The 11,786-nt window shown below is 32.2% G+C and overlaps 1 protein-coding gene across 4 annotated transcripts; it reads left to right on the forward strand.

Annotated features, from left to right (window-relative positions):
• Positions 1-928: 928 nt before the first annotated feature.
• Positions 929-11,581, forward strand: LOC110626404 (probable E3 ubiquitin-protein ligase ARI7). 4 transcript variants are annotated; one of them, XM_021772270.2, is made up of 15 exons: positions 929-1,349; positions 2,125-2,249; positions 2,505-2,610; positions 2,726-2,819; positions 3,647-3,819; positions 4,618-4,722; positions 4,807-4,895; positions 5,897-6,004; positions 6,122-6,212; positions 6,333-6,422; positions 8,469-8,516; positions 9,504-9,575; positions 9,801-9,900; positions 10,008-10,193; positions 10,991-11,581. In XM_021772270.2, exons 1-14 carry the CDS (start codon positions 1,161-1,163, stop codon positions 10,178-10,180), a joined length of 1,563 nt encoding a protein of 520 aa, XP_021627962.2. In that variant the 5' UTR covers positions 929-1,160; the 3' UTR covers positions 10,181-10,193; positions 10,991-11,581. The 4 variants fall into 4 exon arrangements, with proteins under 4 accessions (XP_021627962.2, XP_021627958.1, XP_021627959.1 ...); XM_021772266.2 differs by having other exon boundaries at positions 930-1,349; positions 10,067-10,193; XM_021772267.2 differs by having other exon boundaries at positions 930-1,349; positions 2,729-2,819; positions 10,067-10,193.
• The last annotated feature ends 205 nt before the right edge of the window (positions 11,582-11,786 follow it).

An 11,786-nucleotide genomic window follows, 5' to 3' on the forward strand; every position in this document is an offset into this window, starting at 1 on the left:
AATAATAAAATATTACTATTTTTTTCAATATGCTTTTTTAAATAATATTTTTTTTTTTATTTTTATCCATATTGTTAATTATGCTCTTTTTAAAATTAAATAATAAGAGTGAATTTCAAACTAAAAAATTTAGGAGGTGATTTAATTTAGACTTAAATTAAAATAAATTGAATAACTAAGTTATTGGAAAAACTAAAAAAATTATAACTATGATATAAAATATTTTTTTAATATTATAAATTTTAGTTTTGAAGCAATAATCAAAACACCCTAAACTTAAAAAAAAATATAATTGCATTTTAAATTTTTAAAATTTACTAATTAAATTTAAAATTTTTTAAGTTATAATTAATTTTATTATAAATTTTGATACAGTAAAATGATGTGATAATGATATCTAATAATAATTTTTTTAGTTTTTAATAATAAAATTAAATAATAAAATATATTTGAGACAAAACATATATTAAACAACTTAATTAACTGCAAAATGCATTTTTTGGAGAAAATATAAAATTTAGGATTTAATTATTATAAATTTAAACTTATTTAGTGAAAGATAATTTAATTAAAAAATTTTAAATTTTTTAAAAATGTTAAAATTATATCTGTTCAATTGACATTTTTATTTAATTTTTTTAACAGTTGAAATTATTTATTTTTTAAAAAAATTACTCTCCTCACCTAATTAAAGCTATTTTTCTAGTCAATTTAAATCAAACTATTAGAAATAATCAATTCAATTTGAATTAAACTAAGAAAAGTAACCGATTTAAATTAAACTAGCATAAGTTCAAAATTTTTTTTTTCGATTAACTCGTTTTGAGTTTAAACAACAAAAAAAATTAAAAAACCAAACCAAACCGCGGCCGGGTTGAATTACATACTCCAGTTTAACTACGTCACACACTTTCTTCTTCTTTAGCTCTGACTCATTTCCTTTCTTATAAATATTGTTAATTGGTGTCTAACAGTAAAGGGGCAAAGAGGAAACCTGCTACAAAGAATCCCCCAATAGCAAACAATCCAATTTCCAAGTTTTTTCTCTCAACTCTTCCATCTCTCGCATCTTTCCCTTCATTTTCCTCCCTTCCAAACAAGCTCCATATTTTTCTTAGGGTTTTTATAATTATCTCCTTCTTCCTCACTCTTTTTTCCGCATGGATTCCGAGGACGATATGATGGACGCCAACTATGTTGACTCTGTAGACGATGATTTCTACAGCGGTGACATGGATGATGATTACTATAGTGATGGCGGTGAGGACGGTTATGATGATGGTCCTGACTACGATTTTATGGCTGAGGCTGCCGATGATCTCGATGATATGGTGTTGAGCCGGATGCAGGTATTTTTGTGAACTTTTCTGATTTTATTATTCACTTTTTAATCTAGTAATTTTTCTATGTAATTTTTATTTGGTATTTTTAGATTTTATTCTATATGTATTTCGTTGATCAGAATTTAGGTATGTAGAAAGTAAAAAATTGGTCCTTTTGAGTGGGGGGATTAGTTTTGAGATCATTCTGATTGTGTTAATATCACGATCCCATATCGACAATTTATGGAAAAATGGAATTGTATATAATAGCTAGAAGTAGAAATTTTATTCTCATTGTTGCTTTTATTTACCCAGTATACAACTTATTGTTTGCCCATGGAATTTTATATGCATTTGAAAATTGTAATAACTGTTTGAGGAAACTAATGGCTGCTAAACTTTTTATTTTATTGTATCTTGTTTTTTTTCTTTTAAAATCTTCACTTGTTCCATAGCATACAAATATTTGTAGAAGTTGTGTAATTACTTGACTGAATTGAGTTTATCCTTTCATCTAAGAACAGAATATCAGACGCTGTTAGGCTTTAGTTTTTTCTTAATACATATTTGCTTTTTCTGTTAATTTTAGTGGCTACACGATTATCACATGTTATGTGTTGTTCAAAGGCATTTTGAACCTTTAATACATCATAAGAAATTTTAATACGGGATTTATGTTCATCCTTGAATTTGGAAAAATTTTATTATAAATAGGTGCTTTTAAATTTCAGTAGTCTTTGGTTTTGAATTTACTGTATTTTTGTCTGTTTAATTTTGACATTTTATACTTGTTCTGTTTCAGCAAAGTTATACTGTCTTGAGGGAAGGAGATATACAACAACGTTTGGAAGATGATATTGCTAGTGTGTCCACTGTCCTTTCCATATCAAGATTTGATGCAATCATCTTACTCCGTCACTATAACTGGTACCTGGACTCTTGCTTTTTCATTTTTCTTTGTTTTTATGGTTTACTAGTTTATCTGGATAATGATATGCAGCATTGCATCTTAGAATATGTGGACTATCATATGCATCTTTTGGTTTTCTGAGAAGATATAATGAATGAATTATATGACGGAAGTATATAAGGGAAACTTCTGATGTTGCATTTTATATGATATGGCTGTATGACAGGTTTTCTTCTGGTTTCTTGGTATTCTGATAAAAATTTGCCTTACAGGAGTGTCAGTAAGGTGCATGATGAATGGTTTGCTGATGAAGAGGCAGCCCGGAAATCTGTTGGCTTACTGGACAAGCCAGTTGTCCAATTTTCCAATATTAGAGAAGTTCGTACTTCATATATTATTATTAATGTGCAGTTGGGGTGGGTAATGTTCGGCTTGTTTAATCTTACACATCACTATCTCTTGTCTGTCTTGCATTTTTTTTTAAATTTTAAAGCAGTTTACTTGCGGAATATGTTTTGAATCCTTTCCTTGTGAGAAGATTACTTCAGCTGCTTGTGGCCATCCCTTTTGCTTGTCATGCTGGTCAGGTGCGTCTGCCATTTTCTGATGGAGCTTCTCCTGATATCGATGTCCCATTGTTGAATGTTCCTGATATTTATGTTCCATTATTGGATGTAAACTTGATATCTTAAGTTTTCCATACGTATATTCATTTTTGTTTTTCTAATAATATAAGATAGCTTGAAGTTCCAGTAAACATTTCCTTAAGTCATCTCCCTTGCTAATGAGCTGGTATCCTTGTTTGTTTTTATTTCTAAATGTCAAACCGTACTTTGATTTGTTTATTAGTATGAAATTTGTCGTGAGCTGATGTAAGCATCTATTTTTAATTTGTTATCCTTTCTATGTACTGTGAGAAATATCTCTTATATGTCCTTTTGTTCTTTGGGTTTATGAATTTGGAAGAATCATATAATATTCAATAGAATGTTCTGATTAGGTCAAGTCTATTATTTTAAGAAAATGGATATCTTGGTTCTAGTCTTTACCTATTGTGAATTTCTCTATTTTTCTTAGATTTGATTGATGTACTAGATTAATTGGTTGATTTGTTCCTCTTTTCTTTTTTTTTTTTTCCTTTTTCTGCACTGTTGTTTACTTCTCAGTAATTTTCTGATACCTTTTTGGTACGTCTCTTTCATAAATATTTTTATAAAAAATTGTGGTTTAATTTTGACCAAGTGAATGCCCTGCTTTCTGTTAGATGGCAGTGTTTAGTTTTTATTTTGTTGAAAGCAAATAAGCAATCAATAAATATCAATATTTATTGTCATGTATTGTTGGATACTTGATCTCTTCTGCAACTCTCCATTATGTTTGTCATTAGCTCTTTGTCATCTACCATTATTGATAGGTTACATCAGTACAACAATTAATGATGGTCCAGGATGTTTGATGCTGAGATGCCCTGATCCATCTTGTTGGGCTGCTGTTGGTCAAGACATGATAGATTTGTTGGCATCTGATGTAGATAAGGATAAATACTCTCGTTATCTTCTTAGGTCCTATGTTGAAGACAACAGAAAGGTTTGTCTTGGATTTGAAAACCTTAAGGTCTTTTTCTTATATTTTAACACTGGTGCCTTCTGTGAAACAATATTTGCTGATGTGCTGAAGATTGAAAATTGAGCAACTCTTTTTTGCTCCTACTTTGAATTTCTTTGTTTAAGACACTAGCTTATCTATCACCTTCATCTCATTATGAAGTAAGTTGTCAGGGTTTTCAGAGGTTGTAGTCCCTAAATCTGTATGACATTGAAGTTAATGACAAAGAAAACCTCTTGCCATGTTGACTTTGGTAGTTACTTGCTAATAATGCTTTGACAACTTGTCATTATTTCCAATCATAGTTGTAGATAAATGTTATAATGCATTTCAGTCTGGATTTCTTTTTTTGTCACACATTCTATTCTGCTATCTTTTCTTAAACTCAAGAAAGAAGAGCTGTTAATCTCTTTTTCCTCGGTTGCTTTTTAGAAAATGTTGATATAGCATCTATCTATTTATGTAAACTTATTAATATCTCAGTGTCACTTCCAATCATGGGGAAGTACCCTCCTAACCTTTTTCCTCTGATATAGTCAGCATTAAAGTCCTTATTGTAGGATAATTCGGGTTTAATATTATGGGAACTGAGCTTATATTTGGAAGCAAATTATGAGTCTCATGGAGAAGAGCAATTTTATAAGTATTACATTCCTAGAATGATTTTCCTGCATTTTACATTTGAAAACATCTAAAATGAATGCCAGTTTTTTCTTCGTTTTATGTTTCTTGTGCTTCTAAATGTTTTTGTTTCATGCATTTTTTGTTGTCTACTTTTAGACCAAGTGGTGTCCTGCTCCAGGGTGTGAGTATGCTGTTGATTTTGCTGCTGGTGGTGGAAGCTTTGATGTTTCCTGCCTCTGTTCATATAGCTTTTGCTGGAATGTGAGTTTCCTATTGACTTTAAATATTATTGTGTTAAGATTAATTCTTGTAAACTGATTAGTAAAAACCATTTGATTATTGCAGTGCACAGAGGAAGCTCACCGTCCTGTGGACTGTGGAACTGTGTCGAAGTGGATTTTGAAGAACAGTGCTGAGTCAGAAAACATGAATTGGTAGGGAATATATTGAATCGTCTAAAGCTATATCTTGTGATTATAGTTGTCTGGGTTTGCTTCTAATAATTTGTTCCCTTAGTTTTTCACCTGCGATAATTTGACAATTTGTAGGCATGGTATGGCAGGATTATTAATTGGCCTTGCATTGTGCATGTATTTAGGGTGTTTTCTTGGTTTGACCTCAGTTGCATGGTGGCAAATTTTTTAATGATATTCCTTCTTTGTTTTTCTTTAAAAATATGATGGTTTAGTAGGGTCATTCATTTCACATATTAACATTGAATTTTTTTGATTGCTGTTGAGTGGCATATGATATTATCCAAAGGAGTATACAATTTGTTCTTTGTGTGTTTTCTGTTTTCAAGCAATAATGTTGCTTTTTTATTAAAGAATACTAGGATATATTATGAGCATAATCTTTGTAGTTTCAAGAGAGAGGAGTATTCTATGTTTCTAATATTACATATATCATTGTTGATCTCTACATCCTCGGTTAATATAATGATATCATTTGAACTTTGCCAATTGTCTTGGTTATTAAGAAAAGGAGTCGTCAAGTGTGGGGGAACTTTCCAGGATTGAAGTGGAGAAAGGATCTTATGATAGATACTAGTGACTAGACAACGTCTCATTAGGGTTGATTGGTCTTCATGGTAACAAACTATAATGTGATTTCAGGCGATATGCACAGGCGTTGTTTGTGCACATATTTGAACACAAATATTATTAGTAACTTCTATATATTCTTAATATTGGAATTGTGCTTTCATTTGGTGGTGAAAAGATGTAACAAGTGGTTGATTTGGATACTTTCTTAGACTTACTTCTTCACCTTCCTGAACAAACTAGAGAAAACATGTGTTGTTCATTATTGCTGGCCACATTTTATGGACAAATGTATTTGTGCACTGTAAGAATATATAATATTTGTTATGTTATGTTAATGTCTTAATTTTTTATTGTTTGCTCCATGCTAATTTTGATGTTCTGACACTCAGGATACTTGCCAACTCCAAGCCTTGTCCAAAGTGCAAGCGTCCCATTGAAAAAAACCAAGGGTGTATGCATATGACGTGCACACCACCCTGTAAATTTGAGTTTTGCTGGTAACTTGTGTTTTATGTTAGATTTTTATTTTTTATATTAATCATAATTGTTTTTGCCTTCATCCTTAGATGGAATTTAGTTTTTGATATGTTAAGGATGTGAATGTGTAATTGCAGGCTATGTCTTGGTGCATGGTCAGATCATGGGGAGAGGACTGGTGGTTTCTATGCTTGTAACCGATATGAGGCAGCTAAACAAGAGGGAGCAGTATGGGCATTAATAAGTTGTCATTTATATAAAATTCTACTTATTGCTGCAGCCATTTCTATAAATAGTGGTGAAGTCTATCCTCTTTATGACTAAGAAAATTGATGTTCATGCTTGTAGTATGATGAAGCAGAGAGGAGGCGAGAAATGGCAAAAAATTCTTTGGAAAGATATACTCATTATTATGAACGTTGGGCAAGCAATCAATCGGTATGAGAAATTTTGGAGTTTTATTTTTGTTTATCTTATGCCATGGCATGTCTTTGTTATCTGTTCATTCTCTTTATGTTTGTTAGTGTCAATCTGTACTCTGTTATGATTGTTTGACCTTGTAAGTTGTCATTGTTACCTGCATTCTTTAAGAATAAGTAGGAGGGATAGGATTTATTTACTCTCAATATGTTTGTGTGACGTAGAGAAAGAATGGGAAGAAAAGGGATGGGGGAGCTGGGGAGGGGAGTAATATTTTGGGGGTTGTTTACAACCATGGTACATGCTATTTGGTTTCTCACATCTTTTTCCCTTCCACCATTTTCTGCTAAGAATTTCATTCACTCTCAATATATTCCAATCATAAATGGCGTGGAGCTGATTTTTTTTTCCTTGCTTAAAGGTTCACATCTCCCCCCCTCCCACCTGAATCTCTATAGCTGCATTGAGCAGCTTTTTAAAGCTTATGTCTTGGATTTGCTTATTTACATTCAAGAGATTATTAGGGAAGTTGGAGTTGGTTTCTTTGGTACTGGATAGAAGCTTTGTGCAGCTTGGGTTAAAGTTTAACATGGCAATCCAAATATTTAGTTCTGTTATTTGCTTTTTGTCTAGCACCTTCCTCAATAAATTTTGAGGTAATCAGGTGTGATATGATTGTTATATTAATGCAGGCCTATCAAGTTCCAGATTTAAGATTGTGTTAGTTTCTTTTGTAATTTGGCTTAGATGTGATCTGCAACTATGGTAGCATTTGAGTGTAGGCTATGTATATTTTTATTTAATGGTCTGTTGATGTCTAACCATTGATCAGGCAGGCACAATTTGACGGTTTTAAGAAGTCTAATGCCCCTAAGCTCTAAAATTCTGAAAGCTTAAATTACATTGATTTAAGGCCTATTTATGGAGATGTTAAGCTCCTAATCTAATTAGAGAACTCTAAAAGTTCTGAAAGCTTAAATTACATTGATTTAAGGCCTATTTATGGAGATATTAAGCTCCTAATCTAATTAGAGAAAATTTAACTGCTATTAGGAATTTTAGAAAAACTCAATTACAAATGAAAAACCTAAAATACGAAAACTAAAACCTAATTGGAACGGAAACTTAACTAACCTTTATTTGGTTGGAAAAAATAAATCGTAGTTAGAATAGAGAACTCCTAAACTCTCTCTAAAATAATTTCTGCTGCTGTTATTGGAAAAAAGAAGTCTGAATTGTATTTCGACTGCTGTAAAAGCAAAAAAAATAAAAATAAAATAAAATAAAAATCTTTATGTGCTGGGAAAGGAAACACACCTGAGGTATGTTCTGGCCTGTGATTGCCCTGGTGTGTTCTTTATTGTTTGAAGGCAGGAGTCCTGCATCAAGCCAGACATTGATTCTTCATGGCAGCATGAGAGGGGGTCTGCCTTGCACCACTTGCTGTTGTCTATATCAGTAGACTATTTATTTATTATTATTTTTTGGGGTGAACAACAGAGATGAGAAATGTCGAAATGTGGCTGGGCTATACCTTATTGTGGCTCAATGTTGTAATCTTTTGAGGAAATAGCTGAATGTTGTAGGAATAGATGGAAAAGGTTCTGAATAATGCAATTAAGTGTTAGACAAAAGTTAACAGGAGGGAAATTAGAAGAAATAATGACAGAGCCCCTGTTATGATTGTTTCACATATTTCAAGTAATTTACTATACCATTATTAAATTGGCACTTCAAAGATAAGTACAGCCATTACATACAAAAAATAGTCGAATTATTTTCACTCTTAATATGATAACAACTGAGCCTGCAACTTGTAAGTGTCAAATTGGGATTAATTGCCTACCTCTTATAGGGATCTCTGAAGAAAGTTACAGATATCTGAGAAACTGTCTGGCTCTGGCTTTATAATTTCATCAAGTTAGTTATTCTTTTGGCTGCTAAATATCTACTATTGGTTCCATCTCACTTTTGCATCTCTTGTATAATAGTAAATATCAGGTATGCGAACGACTTCAAATGTATATTTATATAATCTGAAATTGTTGCTTTCTTATGTGACAGTCGAGGCAAAAAGCTCTCGCAGATTTACATCAAATGCAAACTGTGCATGTAGGTTATTTTATTTTGTTTAACTTAGATTTTCAACCTTTAATTTTTAATTGGATGGTTAATCCTTCAAATAGTATGTCCAATATATTGATAGCGTTATCTGTTTTTTGCATCTGCTTGGAATGTTCTTTTTATTTATTTTTTACTTCTGGTTGTGGATGCATTTTGAATAATATCTGGGTTTAACAGTGGATTCTAGTATTACTTAATTACTTGGTTTCTTTTAGTTTAATTTATCATATAAAATTTGTTCAATATAGCATAGGCATCCTTGCATAATCTGTCAAATTTCTTCTTTTTTTTTTTGTACATACATTAGATTGGGTTGTAATCTGCATAACTTCAGTAACTTGTGATTAAAGGATGATGCCTTGCTGAGACTGAGTAATTGAAGTTTGCCTATATATATATGTATATATATATAAAAGAAATGCAGTAGCAAGATTCTGTTTTCTGCAAATGTGGTTACTTGTGTGGGCCTGGAAAATGTCCTCTTGATTAACTTTTTGAATTGCATGTTAAATTCTATAGCAGTAATTTAGGAAGAGAAGTCAGCTGACTGAGCTGAATTCAGTTGAGTTGAGATTGTTTCTTGTTGAGTCAAAAACTTTGTGGGTCATTTTTTTTAATAAGCAATGATTTAGTAACTCCCATTAACTGTATACAAACTAAAACTACTGCTAAAAGTGCTATTATTAAAAATGAATTGTAAAAATCAAAATATATGAACTTCTCTGTTATTGAATTCTTTTATCTTTTTTGACAAATTTTACTAATATGGTTTCTTTATTTTGGTGTGTCATATTATTATGATACTACCTGTGCCATCTTTGCCTTTCCTCTTTAAATGAGAACAACCATTGGTTTTCGTCTAAATTATGTTATAAGCAAAATTTTTGTTCATGTTCTAGTAATTTTTTACATTTAATTTATGTTCCGATGCTGTTGGAGTTGAGTTAACTATATGGATTTCTTAATTTTTGCCAGCTTGAGAAACTCAGTGACATACATTGCACACCTGAATCTCAGCTCAAGTTCATTACCGATGCATGGCTTCAGGTAGTCTAAAGTTGGTTGTCTGATGATATAAATTTTTTCTACCATTCTGTTCAGAAGAATGAAAGAGATCATATTCTAACAATGCACACTTCTCCAGAAAATATAAAACAAGCCACTGTTGGAATTTTGCTATTTACTTCCTAAAATTTAGGAAAACATTTTTTTTGAAAATAGGCCAAGTGTCCAGTTTTGTTATTATCTGTTGTCTTCTTGTCTTGTAAACAGACAGTTGAATGCAGGCGAGTTTTGAAATGGACCTATGCATATGGGTATTACCTACCTGAGCATGAGCATGCTAAGAGACAGTTTTTTGAGTACTTGCAAGGTACATACGCATACGTGCTTAAATATAACAATATATGTACATGGATTGTGTGAGAATTGTCATTGATGGTCTTGTGACTTGAGGTCTGTGTGTTTCTTTCAATTAAGGGAGAAAAAGGATGGGAGACAGAATTACTTTTGGACCATCTTTTTTTTTTAATCATCAGGTGAGGCTGAGTCTGGATTGGAAAGACTTCATCAATGTGCAGAGAAGGAGCTGGAACAGTTCCTTAATGCAGAAGGTCCCTCGAAGGAATTTGATGAGTTCCGGACAAAGCTAGCTGGGCTCACCAGGTATCTTTTGCAATTATATATTGATGTTCAATTTAACACTTGAGATCATCAATTCTTTTAATTGAAATATTAAGGATCATCAATTCTTTTATGTCACCAGTTACTCTTCAGTTACCAAACACTCCATTCAATTTCTAATCTGTTCAAATGGATACTACAAACAATAATCTGTCTAAGGTTTTGAGTATCAAGTTAGTAGAATTTACGTGGATAAACTTGTTTAGAATATGGCTGCGCATTATATATTTAACACTTCAAACTGCTTTATTTGTGTCAGATGTACAGTGCTTCTAGTACACGATGCAAGTCAGTCCCAAAAAATTTTTGAGATCTAAGATGTTTCTGAACTTCGAGATCATGGACATATCATTGCTGATGTTTTAACAGCTTATTTAGATAGAAGCTGTTATATCCCTTTGTGCTTGAATATGGAGTTGTATATAGCAAATGGTTTGGCAATTTGATTTTAAGGTGGAGTTGTATATGGCAAATGGTTTGGCAATTTGATTTTAAGGTGTTGGTCATTATTTTTCATTTTCTCTAGTTTTACTGCTGCTGTTTCCCCTCTCTCCCACACACACACACACAAAGATTAACAATAATCATGTTGAATATATAAAATCGAAAACTACTCCCACTTTTTAAGTAGTTCCTCTCCTTGCGAAAAGTCCTTGTGTGGGCTGATATTTTGATGAGAATCTAGTGAAGTTTTTCCATTTTTTTTTGTTGTTGAAACATCAATGAGATGCTAGTAATTGTCTACCTGTTTAAGCTTTGCATATTTCTGAATGCAACAGTGTTACCAAAAATTACTTTGAGAATCTGGTTAGAGCATTGGAGAATGGTCTAGCAGATGTGGACGCTCATGGTGCTTGTAGCAAAACAACTAGCTCAAAAAATGTGGTTAATGTTGGCAAGGGAAGAGGTGGAAGGGGGAAAGGAAACACTAAAACCGGTGATTCCATCAGAATTATAGATGATTAGTACAACTATTCCAGGTCCAAGTCAGCCACCAATGTTCAGGTATGCTGCCACAACTGTTAAAACTTTTAAATTCCTTGGTTGGTGGGGTCTGCTTGGTATACCTACTTCTGTGAGCAAGTTAACATCAAATGGGGTTATTTGTTACTGTCTGGTGGCACATCTTTTTGGGAGCTGCTCAATGTGTGAATGGTAATTAGATGTCGAAAGAGGGAGGGGGCAAAAAAAGATGTCAGTCTATATAAACCCTTGTGTTTTGAGGGAACAATATATTATGGTGTAATGTATGTAGTTTCTATCTATTAAGGTATTGGTGTTCTGCAATTTGCTGTTGTTACTAATAATAATACAAACTCTATCTGCAAAAGCAAATATACTTGTTTGCAAGAAGAAAACTATATATTCAACGGACTGCTGATCATCACTTTCCTCGTTGTCTTTTCCAATGAATCAAATCCTTTCTAAAGATCTGATAAATTAAGCGATAAATTCAATTTTGTTCAAGTTTGGAACTGTGGTTTAAACAAATAGGGTTAATGCTAATTTCTTTCTATTAATAGCCTCTAAGTCATTTAGTGTATTTAGTGAGATTTCTCTTATTATGAAATGTTC

The sequence above is a fragment of the Manihot esculenta genome, chromosome 11 (genome assembly GCF_001659605.2).
Source record: "Manihot esculenta cultivar AM560-2 chromosome 11, M.esculenta_v8, whole genome shotgun sequence".
NCBI lineage: Eukaryota > Viridiplantae > Streptophyta > Magnoliopsida > Malpighiales > Euphorbiaceae > Manihot > Manihot esculenta.

Coding starts and splice junctions, on each gene's coding strand:
- LOC110626404 (XM_021772266.2), top strand. CDS start 1,161: ATGGATTCCGAGGACGATATGATGGACGCCAACTATGTTGACTCTGTA. Junction 3,820..4,617: donor ATGTTGAAGACAACAGAAAG/GTTTGTCTTGGA, acceptor GTCTACTTTTAG/ACCAAGTGGTGTCCTGCTCC. Junction 6,423..8,468: donor GTTGGGCAAGCAATCAATCG/GTATGAGAAATT, acceptor CTTATGTGACAG/TCGAGGCAAAAAGCTCTCGC.